The sequence below is a fragment of the Sinocyclocheilus rhinocerous genome, unplaced genomic scaffold, assembly GCF_001515625.1.
Source record: "Sinocyclocheilus rhinocerous isolate Xijiao unplaced genomic scaffold, SAMN03320098_v1.1 scaffold5, whole genome shotgun sequence".
Lineage (NCBI taxonomy): Eukaryota > Metazoa > Chordata > Actinopteri > Cypriniformes > Cyprinidae > Sinocyclocheilus > Sinocyclocheilus rhinocerous.
The window spans coordinates 269,768-288,620 of NW_015661874.1; the positions used below are offsets into that span (position 1 = coordinate 269,768).

The following is an 18,853-nucleotide window of genomic DNA, read 5'->3' on the forward strand; positions in this document are numbered from 1 at the left end:
GAGAAAGGAAAAATTTAAATCGCATCATATGACCCCTTTAAAAGCTATTTTAAAGCTGCATTTTATTTACGTTTTTTAAGTTTATGTTTTGCATCTACTATTTGTTTTGCTTTATTTCATCATTATTTCGATTACCAAATTTGATTTTTAATAGGTTTAGTAAACAATAAACACACACACGTGCGCATATACTTACACACACACACATACATATATATATATATATATATATTTATTGTGTGTGTGTGTTTATTTTAGGCTGCTCTAGACTAAAAAGAGTAAAAAAAGCTTGGATAAAAGGATTAATACTCTTAAAAGGTTTAGTGTTTGCTAACAACATCTTTGGGATGCGAAGCATTGTCTTCAATCAGATTCCGAACAGCCGTCAAGTAAGACATATGGAAGGACATATTTTCCTCGATTTAATTCATAAGCCATTTATCCACCAGCATCAAGCAACTTAATCCTGTTCGCTGAACATCACACCATTAGCTCAGCCAAAATAATCCTCAAATGCTTGTGCGACGACGTACAGGACCCTAGTGTTTACCCACAATCCTCCGTTTCCTACAGTTTGATATTCCATTATGCATTCGCTCTTTCCTTTCCAGTTCATTAAGTAAGTCACGTTGCAAGTAACAAGCTCTTTGCTTTGATGTTATTTGTTCAGCGTTTGGACACAATGAGTGCCCGGATCCCGGAGTGCCTATGAATGCCAAGCGCTTTGGTAATAATTTCCAGCTGGGAAGCTCCATCTCAGTGGTGTGTGAGGAGGGCTTCATAAAGACACAAGGCTCAGATACTATTGTGTGTGAACTGGAGGCGGGAAAGGTGATGTGGAGTGGTTTGATCCCCAAATGTGAAGGTAGGTTTCAAAAGTGTTTGTTTCCTCTAATCTTTTCTGTGGAATAAAAGTTATCAAATGGCCTTTGAGTAGCCTTTGGATGTTTTTTGGAAAGATCTAAATTTAAATTAAATTCAAATTATCTAAATTACATCCCTTGAACTCGTAGAAAAGTGGTTTAGTTCCACTTATTATCTGAGTTGTTCTATCAACCGTACAAAAGCATTCAGTAAACACCAGCTTTGATGAGAAAATATTACTTACCTGCACCTGCATCAATCAAGAGTCTTTATGTTACACTGATTTGACCTCGGGTGAAGGATAGTCTTAACAACTAAGTTAAGTGGAGTGCCTAAAACAGCTGATTGGGTGGTCTTAGCTGGTTTATGATTGGAATAACTTATTCGGCCAGCTAAAAAAAGTGGTTGAAAAACCTTTTAAGATCAGCCAGCTAACTTGGGCTGGTTTTACCTTTTTTTGACAGCCGAGATGTCCTTTACCATGGTAAAATTACTGTAAGACATGGCCACTGCTTAATGTCTTATGGATGAGTTAGTAGTTTGTATGACCAGACAGTCAAATGGTGTGTTCAAGTAATGTCGGAAGATCATATTTAGGAGTTGAATGCAAGTGAACGCCTCCACAATGTTGCAATATTGAGTGGGAAACGCAGAATATTTTTAAGCCATGAGTTTCCAAGTTGGGGGCATATCAGTGATAAAATATGAGGGGTGCAATAGATTCAGTGTCTGTATTGAAATGGTAAATTTGTTGAAATTATTGGAATTATTATTTTTGCTTATTCATTTACAATAAAACTAGCTAAGATGCATGTGCAATATTCCACAATATTGTACAATTGTGAATATATAACACTTGATTTTACAGCACCTTTATAAATTGAATAAAAACAAAGCAAAAACACACTGATGCATATTCTTTATTCATCATTTTGTATTCATCATCTTGTAGGGTTAAAAAAAGTTTTTTTTTTTTATAATGTGCTTTTTATTTTTATTTTATTTTATTTTTTTCTAGAAAAGGTACATCGCCATCTTCCTCTATCCAAAGTGATCTGGAAACAACTGATGTTGTAATTGCGACTTCTTAACTCGTACTTAATACGAACTTCCCAGGAGGACTTGAATGCACCAAAACATTGGCATCTGTACCTTTTTGATTAAAGATGCTATAAGCAGCCATTTTTCTTATTGCCGCCCTTTTATTTACTTAAATCATACAGTTTTTTTTTCATAACCGCTCTACAAACAAATCAAGAGTAAAATTCTCCAGAGACCCTCAAAAAAAGTGTCAAGTTTTTGGCTAGTTACCATATGCAGCTGTTGTAGGAATGAATGGGAATGCTAATAGTTTGCAGTTAGCTTTCTCTATGCTAACAGATAACAGACAGCTTTCATCATGTTTTAAAACTTCTTTGCCAAACGGGTCTGTGAAGCAACTGACATGCAGAAAGCCAGTTAAGGCTAGTTTTTTCAACAGGGATGCTCTTTACCATAGTAAAATCAATGTAAGACAGCCACTGCTTCATGCCTAAGGAATGAGTTAGTGGGAAATACAATGGCCTTGCGAAAGTATGACCAGTAGTTATACGTTTTTTTGACATAGCCAAACATTGGCATCTGCACCTTATTGATTAATGATGCTATAAGCAGCCATTTTGCTAACTTCCGCCTTTTTGTTTACATAAATAACATATATTCTCGCTGTAAAATCCGGCTCCACAAACAAAATTTTCTAAAGACCCTCGACAGTGTAAAGTTGGCCAGAGTTCTATAGCACAGAGATGAATGGTAATTAGCAATTAGCTTTCTTTATGCTAACAGCTATAACAGACCGCTTTCTTCAAGTATCAAAACTTCCTTTTGCAAAACTGAATCTGAGAAACGATTGACATGTAGAAAGCTGTTTTTTTTTATTCTTTTTTTTTCTGCAGGCATGCCGTTTACCATGGTAAAATCACTGACAATCACAAGAGTCAGATTTTCCTCTTAAATGTGAAGTTTTTGGCTAGTTACCAAGTGCTACTGTCTTAGAGATAAGTGGGAATGCTAACAGTTAGCTAGCAATTAATTTTCTCTTTGCTAACAGATTTTTTAAAGTAATAAAACCTTTGCAAAACCGATTATTCGAATTGATTGACATGCATAAAGTGTTTCTGAATGGATAAAAATAGTGTGGCTCGCTCCCCTGGCTCTTTTTTCCTGCTGTTTACAAACACCGGTTTGATTTCTCAAGACACTTATTTTAGTGAGAAATGTCAGGTAGCAGGAGCGTTTTGTGCGTCTTATTAAAAAATTGCTTACAGCACCTTTAAATCAAGAACTTTTTAAATCTCTAAAGACATTCAGAGACACGGTACTGCAAAAACAGTTGATAAGAAGAGGTTTCTTTGCTGAATCTAAGTGTTCTAATAAACATTCTGCTGGCATGCTTCAGCTAATCGCGGCAAAGTTCACATGTAGAAACGTCTGGAGGATGCTATTGCTTCCGAGTAATGTTTGTCATAGCACATAGACCTAGAGCGCAAGGGAGACAGTCACCATTAGTGTCTATATACATTATTACATAGTGTTATGTTGACAAGCTTGATCCATACGCACGCTGTTTGCCGTATAAATCTAACGCTGGGCGTGGTGCCCATCGAGGCCTTCTGTGAAAGGGAAATTTAATTAATCTATATCTAGTTACAAATGGTTGACTTTATTTCATTTACACTGCAATGCTTCCCTTGAGTAGGCCATTGAAATAGCATCAGATCTGTAGTTTGATCTAACAGACTCCTGGGACGCCTCGAGAGGCATCACAAAAGCAGAGGACTCGATTGGGCGAGCAGAGATTGTGTTTCTCGGGCAGTGGGGTTGACACCTCTGCTTTGGCTTTTCACTGAAAACATTTAAATTCTGTCATCGTTTACGTACCCTTGTGCACGCCAGTCCTGTAGGACTTCCGTAAAATACAAAAGGAGATAATATGATAAATGAGCTGGATGCTCTTTTCTATGAAATGAATGAGAATGTGGACAAAAAAAAAAACATTAATTAAAGATATCATAAAAAGTAGTGCATGTGGCAATTGTCATTTATGTGAGAAACAGACAAATTCATTATTTAATTAATTGTTCCACTAACTTTAGCTCTCAGATGTTAATTTCCTATATGGAGCATCAAGATGCAATATGCCAGATTTTATGTTGATTTTTTTCCCCTTTCATTTTTAAGTGATTTTTTTCTTTTATACTTTTTACATATTTAATTTACAGAGTGCATAAAGGACTTGGAATATGGTGCAAGTCTTATGAGCAACTTACATAATTTATAGTAATTAAAATGATAGTTTTATGGTGCTTTTTATGCTATTTTTGGAGCTTTCAGACACTGATTATTATTATATACTTTCACTGTTTGGAAGAGAGAAACTAGGGCATTATGTAAAAGGTGTTATTTTGCAGAAGACAGAAAGCCATACAGGTTTGGAACAGCACGAGGGTTAGTAAATGACCGTATTTTCATTATTAGCTTAACTATTCCATTAAAGCAAGCTCACTGCGGCAGATCTGTGTTTATTCGCACATCACAAAGCCATTTGATCCCATCAATAAACAGCAGCGTGAACACTGGCTGTGCCTGTGACTTCTCATTAAAAGAGGTGGTCAGTGAGGAACAGTTGGGCAGCCATGTGTAATGAGCTGTGTGTGTGTGGATAGAAACACATTTCACGTTGTAATTTTTATTATCTCTTTTCTTTGATCTGTTTTCTTTTTTTATTTTTCCGGCAGGTTCCAGACAGAACTCAATTATGACTTTCTAGAGGTTCACGATGGGCCTAATCTCCTCTCGCCCCTAATCGCCTCTCTAAATGGCACCCAAGTCCCTCAGTTCCTGTTCAGCAGCGGCAACTTCCTGTATCTTCTCTTCACCACCGATAACAGTCGCTCTAACAGTGGCTTTAAGCTCTTTTATGAAAGTGAGTCAGCCGTCTTTATGGACTGGGTGCCTTTTGCCTGAGAAATGATATTTCTACCTGAATCGTATCTGTCTCTCCACACAAGCAAACAGCTTGAGGATTTCTCTTTGTAGTATTCTTTCTCATTCTGTATTTCTTGCCTATTCTGTCTTTTTCTCATCCTTTTTTTGATTTAATGCTTTATTGGCTTGACAAAAAACTGCATTCATATTGTCAAACCATTTCAGCACAGCTGCATACAATGCAAATACAATGCTTAATTTGATAGTGGTACAGCAAGTAACAGTAACATAATTTGAAATAAAATAAAGTAAAATAAAATAAAATGATGAAATTAAATTAAATGAAATAATACAATTTTAGGTAAGTTTACATAGTTCCCCCCGAAACTATACATTTGCTTTTAATGCACAATAAAATGAAACTGTAAATGAAATTGAAATGAATCCCTTTAACTGTACATTTAAATTACATTAAATAATCTCTCATTTTACGTTTGCTGTGCTACAGGCGTCACTCTGGACACTCACTCATGTTTGGACCCCGGCGTGCCCGTAAATGGGATACGTTACGGGCAGGACTTGGCCATCGGCTCGGTGGTGTGGTTTGGCTGTGAGCCCGGATACAGACTGAGCCACGAGGAGCAGTTGGTCTGTGAGAAGAACCACTGGTGGAGCCACCCTCTGCCGACATGTGACGGTAAGCTGTCATCTCAATTACACATCTCAATTAGACTAATTAGCGCTGCTCATTTAAACAGTTCTTTGATTTCGACATTCACAACAATTTCAAGAATATTCAGGAGCATTGTAATTGAAGTCTGGCTGTACATGCATGTAATAATTCTCATCACATTCAATTCAGACTGCAAACATACATCTCATCTAAAACATAATTTCTCAGGAAACATCAGTTCTGAATAAAACCAGTTCTGTTGAAACTTAAATCAGTATAATTGCTGACTGGTTGTTCGTATAGCAGTGTGTATTTAAAGATGCACATTCAGGGCATAAAAATAGGTATGGTGCCAAAAATCGTATTAGTTTGTATTCTTTGGACCTATTATTGTCTATAGTGTCAAAAGAAGGAAATGAAACCAAAATGATTCCCTTCCTTATGCATTATATATAGAGGTTTCAACTGGAGTCTTACTGGATATTCTATTCTTAAAATGTCTGTGACTGAGTTCTCAAAGTTTTGTCTTTTTTATGAGTAGCTGTGGTGCAATGAGGGCTGACACAAGACTTAGTCTATTCAGCTGGATATGATTGTCACCTTAAGTTTTAATTATAAACCACTGGTAATGTTTGGTTTGCTTCCAGACTTCCGACCAATGCTCTGGACTCTCTGTCAAGACATCTAGTACTTAAAACTTCAAGTCAGCATGAAACTGTCATCCGCAGCCTGTTTTGCTTGTGTAATGTGACATTTCTGGGTGACACAAGAAGTTCAATGAAATAAAATGTAGAACTGGACTTGATTTTATCTGTCAGGAATGGATTGGTTCAGAAGAACTCGCTGCCAGAATTGAGCAATTTCATTGTAGGAGCAAGATGTTGTAGACGAACATTTTTTTATTTGGAACAACAGTAAGACCAGGAACTTAGAAACTTAGAAAGTAAACAGGCTCCTTTTTGTTGACTTTAACCTTCCGGTAAAATGCTCTTATTTCCAAAAGGGCACTCTTAGCATGTCTGGCCCATTTGGCCTGTTCAATTTTAATAACTTTGTGTCATTCTGAATTAACTGAATATGGAGGAAATATTTTGGGTACTTCACGCTGCTGGAGGGAAGAAAGAGACTTTGGCAGATGTTGAGCCCGAGGCGCTAGACTCTTTTATCGTCTCTCGGGGAGTGACGCTGACATTCATTATCATTAAAGGTGAAGTCGCTGAGGAAATCTGCCTTCATTCCTTGAATTCTGAAGTTCAGGTCTTAGTTTGGACATCTCAAGAAGCAATGACTATGACTGCATCCCAGTTTGCATACTGTGGCTCTGCTCCAAATCTTTGTGGCATTTTAAGGCATAATAAGTTTGCTCCCAAAAAAGAAAGAGTAGATAGCTTCATTCCGCAGCCTAGCCTTTCTAGAATACCTTCTTTTGGTCAAAAACTATGGCAGAATTTCTGGTATCCTTCATGGAGAAGACAGTCCCAAAATGCATAGTTGGCATGGCTAGACTTGATTTTATCTGTCAGGAATGGATTGGTTCAGAAGAACTCGCTGCCAGAATTGAGCAATTTCATTGTAGGAGCAAGATGTTGTAGAAGAACATTTTTTTATTTGGAACAACAGTAAGACCAGGAACTTAGAAAGTAAACAGGCTCCTTTTTGTTGACTTTAACCTTCCGGTAAAATGCTCTTATTTCCAAAAGGGCACTCTTAGCATGTCTGGCCCATTTGGCCTGTTCAATTTTAATAACTTTGTGTCATTCTGAATTAACTGAATATGGAGGAAATATTTTGGGTACTTCACGGTGCCGGAGGAAAGAAAGAAAGAGATTTAGGCAGATGTTGAGCCCGAGGCGCTAGACTCTTTTATCGTCTCACGGGGAGTGACGCTGACATTCATTATCATTAAAGGTGAAGTCGCTGAGGAAATCTGCCTTCATTCCTTGAATTCTGAAGTTCAGGTCTTAGTTTGGACATCTCAAGAAGCAATGACTATGACTGCATCCCAGTTTGCATACTGTGGCTCTGCTCCAAATCTTTGTGGCATTTCAAGGCATAATAAGTTTGCTCCCAAAAAAGAAAGAGTAGATAGCTTCATTCCGCAGCCTAGCCTTTCTAGAATACCTTCTTTTGGTCAAAAACTATGGCAGAATTTCTGGTATCCTTCATGGAGAAGACAGTCCCAAAATGCATAGTTGGCATGGCTATACTCGTAGTTTACTTAGGACTGTTAGGATTTTACCCAATACATTTGTGTGTAACTTATTAGCATTGTGCATTGTTAGCTTAGCAATATGCTAATACCATTTAAATCAACTGAGTCAACAATCCCATGCATTTTGACTGAGAAGGTATATATATATATATATATATTTATATATATATGCGTCTTAAAGTGCATACTTTTAGTATGTAGTAAAGGTATGTGAGTTGGGTTGCAGCCCTATGTCTCTGGGTGAAAGTAATAGTGAAAAATAAAAATAATAGTGAAATTCACTTCAGTATTTCAAAGATAAATCTAAAGGATGCCATTTCTGACCTAAAGTGTTTTCATTCAAGCACTTAACATGTTTGAAAATGTTAGCTCAGTTTCAAAATGATTTTCTGTTCCATTTCATGATATTATCTCTGGCTGTTACTAGTTTTCAGTCAAGTCTTAGCATGGGACTAAAATGTATTTCTTTGGTTTGACCATTACTCAAGATCTATATTTGCCACAATCAATAGCCTAAGCCCTGCCGAGATAATGCCACCAGCCTATTTCAGCTTTTGGTTTAGTAGAAGACGCTATGATAAGGTTTCTTGAGACACCTTGAGTCGCTTTTCAATTTGTGTTCAGAAGAAACACAATTAGAGATGAGCCATGAGTTTCAGATTTTCTGATTACACACATTTACGTCACCAAGAGTTTATACAATGCATGTGAATGTCTTGCGGATTTTTCTTCATCTGCAGTGTCACTTCAGCATTCCTTGGCACAACATTTACTTTGTTAATATGCTTTAAGATGTATCCAAATTCATTCTTTTGTTTGCAAAAGTCTAAAATATTTTGTGAAATAATATGTGATGAACATGATGTACTTTTTAATTTTACATTATTTATGCATCATTTATGTATTTGGCAGATGCATTTGTCATAAGCATTTTTCTAAACGAGTTAATGCATTCCCATTTTTATGTTTTTATTTAAATTTTCATCTGCAGTGTGCACAAATTTCATGTAAATTGCCACATTCATTTCGATGCTCCAGTTCACAAAAAGAGCCAAACAAAGCAGAATTAATTTATTTGAAAATAATTTGTAAAACCATTCTTACATTAATTGTATTCAGTTCAGTGTGAGAATTTACATGAGTATTGGACCATTCCAAACTCAAATGTCTGTCCAAATTTTTCAGAAAACCATTTTTACTTAAATGGTGACATGATGAAACCATTCTTACCTAAAATTGCAATCATTTTACACATGATTATTTTTAACAATGATCTTAGTCTTGGTTTCACAAATGATTTTCACACATTCATTATTCATACATCATTTATGCATCTGGCAGATGCTTTTGTCCAAAGCAATTTTTTTATGGGTTCATGCATACCCTGGGAATCAAACCCATGATTTTGATGCTGCTAGTGCCAAGTTCCGCTTTCAGATTGCGCTTTCATTGACATCTCAATGACATAAGTGCATTTACTTCTTGTGTGCAATTAGATGTCAACGTTTCTGAAATTCAGTATTATTAGGACTGTTTGCTAAGCCAAGTATCATTATTTATTCTGCTAAACTTCTAAGCCTAAGTTTTAAAAGTATCTCTTCCTGCACTGTTTGTGTGAAAATAAATGCATAGACATTCATCGAAGAAGAATGTCATCGAGACCTGTAGTTGGACACTTCTAACTCTAACCAGTGAGCAACCACTTTGAAACAGCATAGCAATTCTCATGCAATCATCCATAACCTCCTAGCACCATGGCAGAGAGTTTTGCATGGACAGCAGCACTCACTCATTTTCTTAGGAAACTTTCATAGACAAAGTAAAGTGGGGTTGTGACCTTTTCTGGAGACAACGGCAGGTGGAAAGTAGCTCAAAGTAGAAGAAATTCTCATTACTCTCGTTAACCTTTCAGTGGTATTTTTACTTCCGGTGAAGGTTACACACTACTCTTTGAATTCCCTCAGCTGAACACTGCTTATCTCAACAGAATTCCTGCTCAAGTCTCTGAAAACGGAGAAACTAAAAGTGATACAAGAACAGTTGCATATGTGCTTCCTGTAAAGTTTCAGATCTTTTTTAAGATTCCACACATGTCTTCCTGCAGCTCTGTGCGGAGGCGATGTCCAGGGCCCAGAGGGCATCATCCTCTCTCCCGGCTTTCCAGAGCTCTATCCCAACTCATTAAACTGCACGTGGACTCTGGAGGTCAGCCATGGCAAAGGTACGTACCCAGGAGAATTCTTCATGTGCTGTCAGAAGAAGATGAGAGCTCGCTTTTGACATCAGATCTGTCAAAGGTCATTTTTTTAGGTGTCAATGAACACATACAAGTGTGTATTTTTATTTATTGAACACACACTGTGTATGTGTGTGTGAGTGTACCGAACAAATACATTGTTTTATCCACTGAATGTGTAGAACTTGGTTTAAAACTTCTAACTATTCTTCTATTTTAACGAATCAATATCCATTCTTAAATCCCAAGACTGATCTTCTAATCTGCTGTTTTATTAATGCATGAATAAAACTTTATAGACATTATATCCTGTCCTATAATCACAATAAGCTTTGCGTTTTGTACCTTTCGAGGAAAAACAAAGTCACATCTTTTAATTTCTGTCTGTTTTATTCAGAAATTCAAACAATAAATACAATTTTGACACTTTAATGCTGTATAGGCACCTCAGTTTAAACAGCAGCGATCATCCCTTCCTCTTTATTACCAGTTATAACATGAAATAAACATGAATAAACATCTTGTGTCTTATGTAATCGCTCAATTAGTGTTTCAACTATGGAAAGACGTCAATAAAACAGCTTGTGAACAATGTCACATAGCATTACATTTACCTCAGTCCAGCAATTCAGAAGAGCATTTCACCAAATATATGCACTGTATTAGCCTCTGCCTCTCTCTCTCTATCTCTCTCTCTCTCTCTCTCTCTCTCTCTCTATCTATATATATAATTTATATTTTACATGACCTGTTTGTGATGTCTTAATTATTTAATGCATGTTTAAATTAATCTGTCCACTGTGAAAATTATTATTTAATTATTTAAAGAAAGAATTGGAGTTGAAACATCATTTTATAATTAGATTTAGTTGATATAAAAATGCCTTGTGCGCAATTTACATGTTTCCATACAATTTTTTTATTTGAGTGTTAATTATTATATCTAAAAATACATAGCAATTTAATGTTTTGTACTCTGTTGTTAATTGTAAACTTTAATAGTATAATAGTAATAGGGCTCCCTATGTAGTTTACAGCGTTAGCTGAGATAGATTTATTTATCCTCAATTTATTTAAAGACACCGCCATAATTTTTCCACTTACACCTTGTTTCCTTAAAGAATCCAAGTAATTTCTTTTGACATGATGTGTCCTGTTGAAGAAGTATATACCGTATTGGCCCGAATATAAGACGACCCGGATTATAAGACGACCCCCCTTTTTCCAGATGTACCTTTTGGAAAAAGCCATTTTATAAACCAAATCTTGTTTTTTCTCAGTAAAACACATTTTGTCTTCAATTATTTTCATATTGCATATTTTTCCTATTTTAATTTTTGTTTGGAAAGTATGGTAAAAACGGGTAAAATGTACCAACAATCACATTTAAAAAATATACACTTTTTGATATACCATTAAAAAAAAAAAAAACAGGTAGCCCATCTGAATTAGGACATTTAGTCTATCCATCTAATAGTAGCCTACCAAAATCTTATTAACAGTAGAAGTTAAATCTTACTGTAGTCTTCAAATCTGGGTACTGTCTTACGTTTTAAAATCACAAAGGGAGTTTGGTCCCATCAGGCTAACGTGACAGTCACGACTCATGCAGCTGTAAGGTTTTCTTTTTCTTTTGTTTTTACTCGCGATCTTTACAACACGCGTTACATTATGTATTTCATGGCACACTCGTTTTATGCGTATTTGGCGCCACCTATTGTTGTGGGTGTATTATTGACATGTCAAAGTCTAGACCCTGAATATAAGACAACCGCGTTTTTTCAGATGTATTTCCAAGAAAAAAACATCGTCTTATATTCGGGTCAATACGGTAATTGGTGTCCCCATCTGATGCCTCCTCTTCTCAGGTGTGCAGTTCACGTTTCATGCATTTCACCTGGAGGATCACCATGACTATCTGCTCCTGACGGAGAACGGCAGTTTTGCGCGGCCCCTCGCCCGGCTCACCGGTTCGCAACGACCCCTGCCAGTCAACGCCGGGCTTTACGGCAACTTCAAGGCTCAGCTTCGCTTCATCTCAGACTTTTCCATCTCCTTCCAGGGTTTCAACATCTCTTTCTCAGGTGAAAGAATCAGTGTGTCCCATTTGATTTTATGGTTCATTTAGGTCTTTTACTGTTGTTATTATTCTTAATTATTTACTTATTATTTATTTGTTTATTAGTTTATTGGTTTGTTTATTTATTATTATTATTATTATTATCAGTTTCAGTTGCCCCAAACCTTTTTTTTTTTTGCAAAGAATAGCAGTAAATTCTAAAAAATAGTTAATCTGAAATTAAAATTATGCAATTTTTGTGCATCCCAATGTCACTACAAGCTTATATGCTGTTACGTTTTTTGAGGAAAAATGTGAAGATTTTTTACACTGCTCTTTCCCATTTAACTAAGCTCTAAAAAAAGGTCAGAAATCATCAACATAGAGCAATTTTTTTTTTTACTAAACTATTCCTTTAAGGTCAGAGTGATGCATTGTTAGAGGACACACCGTTTTGATAGAAAGCATCTGCAATGCACACAATTTTATGTAAATTGTTGCATTCGATTTGTAACAGTTTACGAAGAGAGCCAGCCATTCTGAGCAAAGCCATTTTTTCTGTAAATCATTCATGAAACCATTCTTACATAAATTGATGTAATCAGTTCATTGTGACAAGTTACATAAACACTGAGCTACACAATTTTCCGTGCAGATTGTTTGTAAAACCATTTTTACCTAAATTGTGAAATGATAAACCCATTCTTTCCTAAAAAATTGCAAACTTTTACACAAACTTTTACAGCACAAAATTTTGCTAACAGTGCAATAATTTACATAATTATTTTTTCCCTAATGAAACTGATAGCCATACCATCCTTTAGTATAAGATCTAATAATGAATCCAAATCTGAGGATATTATCAAAGGTTATTGTAGGACAAGAGCAGCAGCTATCGTCATCAGCTCCTACTGTTTCTATGAAAAGTCATAGCAGCAATTAGATATAGATGGTGTTTTGTACATTGATAAAGGTAATCAATTGGCAACAACTTGAGCTTCGTCTCAGTGGCTTATTGAAAGTCTGAGTCTTATCAGTGTTCCCGGCAGTCTTCTCGTCAGACTTTAGCGGCGAACTGCTGGCTGATATTAGAGCTGGCTTTGGGCTGCGTTTTTCATTAGTCACAGATCCCCACTGGATCATCCTGCTGCGCTGCACGGTCACCACCGGATACCCACTGGGCACTGGGTTAAACTGGGCTGCCGTCTAATGGAATTAGTTGATCTACCTTTTGACGTAAAAGTGGAAAAGAAACCTATTTGACAGCTAAATATGAGCTCATAGTCGAGAAACCGCCAGGAAGCCAACAGTATTTTAAAGCAGTTGCACCGAATATCTGTTCATGACTGGTTACAGTAATTTTTGGTAACACTTTACTTAAAGCCTTTATATATAATTCATTATAAAAGTAGTTTTAATGCTTTACTTATGTCTTGTAATACACCTTATAATGCATTGTGTATTTTATTAATAATTGTAACCATAGTTACAATACATTATAATACTCATCATTACACCTTTAGAAAGTATAATGCATTAAAACACATTACCAAAAAAAACGTCAAATATTTGAAGGCATTTTAACTTTGGTTACAATTATTTATGAAATGATATAATGCATTACAATGTACATTATGGATACCTGTATAATACATTATACATAAAGTCTTTAAGTAAATTGTTACCTTTTTTAACAGGAATAACAGGCTTTAAAGGAATAGTTCATCTAAAAATAATAAAAAATAAAAAATAAGCATTTTTATGCATTCCCATGTCATTACCATCCCATTTTTGTTTTCTAAGAATAATACGAAGAATTTTTACACAGATCTTCTCCATTCAACTGAGCTTCAAAAAGCCTTCCAGTTGGACAGATTTTGGGCTGAACTATTTATTTTAGGTCAGCATAATACATTGTTAGAGGACATGCTGTTCTGATATAAAGCCAAGTTGTGAGAAGAGCCCATAGGGTTTGGCTAATGTTTACTTGAGCCATCATATACATTAATTAATGACTGGAGTTATGAATACCCATACAATTATCCAGAAGCCAAGTTCCTGTATTAGCCTAATATATATTACCTGATGAAAACAGCGGTTGACCTTTTTCTGGTACTGAATATTGATGGGATTGACAGAAGCAGACATGCATAATGCGAAAAGTATCAGGCGTGAAACTGCAGACAAAAGCTTTCCACCATTAACATTCCAGCCTTAATGTTGAAAGTTCAAGGACGAGAACTGATATCTTTACATAATATGAAATCTATTCAATTTTCTATACAGCTTCGGAGTGACAAGGTGCAAGTGTTCATATGCTGAACACATTGTGTTTCTAAATAGATTTGAATATTTGATATTAGAGCTCAGAGGAAGCAAAAGTGGCAAACAAGCAATTCATGTCGTTGCCATCGACCATCAAAGTCATCTGAACTCATTGCGCCAGGATCTAATTGAAACCGCAGCTGCGGTCCTACACTAACCGTTTCTGCATATCATTTACATGTGTGTAAATGATTCACACTGTTGCTATCATAGCTGTAATTGATTGTTTAAGTGCTTGCAGATAACCCAGGGTAAATGTTCACTCTCTGTTTACTCTGTGAATCATGATGTGATGTTACACGAGACATTGGTTGAATATCAAGACTGAAGTACCATGCTAAAATAAAGCAACAAGAAGAACTGCGTGTCATTTATCAGGAACAAATTTCAAAACGTTTTAATAACTGTTGTGATAATTCTTCTACCAAATACATGACAATTGTTTAAATATTTGCCTCATCTACAGTAATTAGCACTCCTCAGGCGAAGAAGACCTGAGGACACTTCCAATAGAATGGTACTTTAGCATGGTGCTAAGCTAATGGTATATGACTTTAAAGGGGTCAAGAACTGAGAAATCAAAATTCCCTTGATCTACTGACATATAAGTGGTCATTGTACTATAAAAACTTCCTTAAATTAAACAGCTTATATTGAAGCCAATCTGCCAAATGACAGGTTGTGGAATGTGTCACTTTATGACGTAATAGTGTGGCTAAACCCCGTCTCCGCAGAAGAAGATCAACGCCTGCTTCTGCATCACTGCCTGTTTAGCCCCGCCCACCGATTCTACATCACTGCCTGTTTAGCCCCGCCCACCGATTCTACATCACTGCCTGTTTAGCCCCGCCCACCGATTCACGCATGCAGTGTAATAACGGGAGAGCCAAATGCAGGTCTACACAGAAACCAAACGATAAAAATGTGTTGTGAAAAAACACAGTCTTTGCATCGCCTTCCTTCTCACCCCAACATTAGGAAAGAGTGGATGAACTTTATTTTTAATGAAGTTCCAGATCACGTCAGAACTCGGTCCTTTGTTCACTTCATAGACAGTAGGCCTAATGTTGCACCACACAAGTGTGAGGAACTGTTTTTATTATGTGATCACTATTGCTTTGTCTGTCATTACAGATCGTTTGACATGTACTGAGTATTTATGTGTTTTTAACCTAAATCACATCAGCGTCCATCTATGAAGGCTGTAGGCTGTCATACATACATGCAGAAGTTCACATGAGAAGTTTAAATGTATTTTATTTTTAATTTTTTTTACTGCGACTATCTTTATCAGTAATTTTTAGAATCTAAATAGCAATTTTGATTTTTTTTTTTTAATGATTACTCTTTGAAGCAGACTTTGCATCTAGAGCACATCTATGATTCTTAAATACATACATGCAGAAGTTCACATGAGAAGTTTAAATGTATTTTATTTTTTATTTTTTTTACTGCGACTATCTTTATCAGTAATTTTTAGAATCTAAATAGCAATTTAGATTTTTTTTTTTAATGATTACTCTTTGAAGCAGACTTTGCATCTAGAGCACATCTATGATTCTTAAAAAAATAGTTCATCCAAAAAATGACATTTGCTTAAAATGTACTCAGGTTATCCAAGATGCAGATGAGTTTGTTTCTTCATCAGAACAGATTTGGAGAAATTTAGCATTACCAATGCTCACCAATGGATCCTCTGCAGTGAATGGGTGCCGTCAGAATGAGAGTCCAAACAGCTGATAAAAACATCACAATAATCCACAAGTAATCCACAGCACTCCAGTCCATCAGTTAACATCTGGAGAAGACAAAAGCTGCTTGTTTGTAAGAAACAAATCCATCATTAAGGCACCTTAACTTTAAAACAGTCACTACCAAAATATAAGTCCATAATAATCAATAATAACACATCCTCTAGTGAAAAATTTAATATCCTGTTGTCTCTCACATTAAATTCTACCTACAATTTTTTTTTTTTGGAGCTCTTTTGAACTGTTTTTGCTTATAAACAGTGCTTGATCTGTGCATATTTCTCTCTTGATTCAGACAAGACGACTTTTTCACTGGAGAAAGCAATATTGTGGATGGGGGACTCTTATTTTACCCAGAAGTTAAAACTTCTTAATGATAGATTTGTTTATTACAAACACACAGCTTTTCAATTCACAAGACACTGATGGACTGGAGTGGTGTGGATTACTTGTGGATTATTGTGATGTTTTTATCAGCTGTTTGGACTCTCATTCTGACGGCACCCATTCACTGCAGAGGATCCATTGGTGAGCAAGTGATGCAATGTTAAATTTCTCCAAATCTGTTCTGATAAAAAAACTAACTCAGCTACATCTTGGATGGCCTGAGGGTGAGTACATTTTCTGCACATTTTCATTTCTAGGTGAACTATTCCTTTAAAATGCTGCCTATGTGGTATCTCACTAGGGTTCGGAACAGAGCCAAAGAGCTCATAACTAATTCCTGATTTTTGCAGTTTACATGAATTATCTTTGTCACATCCTGCAAAGCCATATTACAGTAAGTTTTAGCATACAATAAAGTTCAACCTGCATAACACCAGCACCAGCAAATGAGGTCAACTAGGTTTCCGGCTAAACTTTTTGCTGTTCATTTTATTATTAGAATATGATTTGGAGCCTTGTGAGGACCCTGGTGTGCCCCAGTTTGGCAGGCACAGCGGTGGCAGATTTGGCATCGGCGACACTCTGACGTTCTCCTGTGACCTTGGTTACCGCCTGCAGGGCGCTCGAGAAATCACTTGCCTGGGCGGTGGACGGCGCATATGGAGTGCACCTCTGCCAAGGTGTGTGGGTACGTGGTCAGCTGCTCTCATTTGCTTGGACGTCCAGAGTTTGACAAGTCTCCATGGTTGCATTCGAGTTCAGCGACGACAGGCTATTGAGTTGTACTGTGTTCTGAATGGAGTAGTAGTGTACTACTCAAAGCTTGCTGCACAGTATAATAAATACTACTTATTATACGTATTATACACAAAATGATACACTGCTTGCTACTTGTTTCAAATAAATCAGAGAACAAATTTACTTAAACAATTTTCACTCCAAAATTGCTTGTACATTTCACAATTAATTACAAGGAAACGGCAAATGAATTAGAAAGACTGCAATTGTATTTTCTTGTGAAATGTATTCTAATAATCGTCAAAAAATCTGATTTTACAAAGTACTTACTTATATAGTAATAAATAATACTTTGAAAAGCATGCATTTTAAATGGTGTTATCCTAATTGTTATAACATGCAAATAGCTTTCAAGTTTAATTGAGTGATTTGCATCTAGTTTGGAATTAAATATGCATTAATTTTGAGGACAATTTCTTAGACTGAAACAGTATTTTCTTGTAAAACATACTCCAATCTGTGTTTTATTTACAACTTTGATAAATCATTTTTAGAGTGTACTTATTATATACTACTTATTATTAAAATAGTACTTCAATTGATAAACATTTTAAATGGTAATGGTATTATAAAATTAAAGTATGTTTCATGTTAATTTAGTGATTCACATCTAGTTATGGAAATAAATGTGGTATTTATTTATTATCCAATTTTGAGTACGATTTCTTACCCTTTGACAGTGTAATCAAATAACAAGTCATGACAGAGAAACTGCGGATGATTTTTCTTCATGTGTTGAAAATTGATGGTCAAGTTAAACGCATTGCATTTATACAGTACTGACTCTAATGCAACTAATGAGTGACAAAATATGTTGTTCAAGATGTTTTTTTTTTAAATCTACTGCATGTTTTGATGATGTGTTGTCTTTCTGAATACCTAGATTTTTGCTTTTTTCTTTATTTCCCCAAATTTACACTTTTTACGCATTGCTGTTCCACTATGTCACTACGGTTCCCCATTGTCCATAGCTGAGTGCGGCTCAACTGTTTCCAAGAACGCCGGTGTCCTGTTGTCCCCAAAGTACCCTCGCAATTACGAGAACAACCACGAGTGCATCTACAACATTCAAGTACAGGCAGGAAAAGGAGTCAACATCTCAGCTAGCACCTTTAATCTGTCTCATGGTGACGTTCTTAAGGTAAGTACTGCATGTACACCGATGTCAGAGTCATGCTTGCAACACACATTCATTTGATTCTAAAAGCACCAAAACACGTCATTTAATCAAAAATGTAGTATTTTGGGCAATATTTGTCTATTTGCAATGGATATAAATGCTTAAAGCAATGTATTGTTTGCTTAGCAACACATTAACGCCAACCCACCTAACAGGGAATGTTCTGGAAATGTTATGAACAAACGTTCTTCTAGTAATGTTAATAGAACCGCATAAAGTTTTCTGGTCGCTTTCACAATTTTAGCACAAAAACATTATTTATACATCGTGTTAATAATTTTGTGAAACATTTTAGTTGGATGTTAGTCTAATGGTTTTTTTTAGACTGCTTGCTACTTGTTTCAAATAAATCAGAGAACATTTGAAAGTAACATTCCCATAATGTTTGCAAAATGATAAAAA

General features: G+C 35.9%; 1 protein-coding gene across 1 annotated transcript in view; it reads left to right on the forward strand.

Moving 5' to 3' along the window:
- The window catches only part of LOC107726638 (CUB and sushi domain-containing protein 3-like), a 274,484-nt gene that overhangs the window by 105,059 nt on the left and 150,572 nt on the right, over positions 1 to 18,853 (forward strand). The window contains exons 15-23 of the mRNA XM_016536300.1: positions 671 to 865; positions 2,799 to 2,815; positions 4,400 to 4,542; positions 4,641 to 4,828; positions 5,339 to 5,527; positions 9,820 to 9,936; positions 11,820 to 12,035; positions 16,973 to 17,161; positions 18,243 to 18,412. Of these exons, the coding sequence (XP_016391786.1) occupies positions 671 to 865; positions 2,799 to 2,815; positions 4,400 to 4,542; positions 4,641 to 4,828; positions 5,339 to 5,527; positions 9,820 to 9,936; positions 11,820 to 12,035; positions 16,973 to 17,161; positions 18,243 to 18,412 (1,424 nt within the window). The remainder of the gene's footprint in view (positions 1 to 670; positions 866 to 2,798; positions 2,816 to 4,399; positions 4,543 to 4,640; positions 4,829 to 5,338; positions 5,528 to 9,819; positions 9,937 to 11,819; positions 12,036 to 16,972; positions 17,162 to 18,242; positions 18,413 to 18,853) is intronic.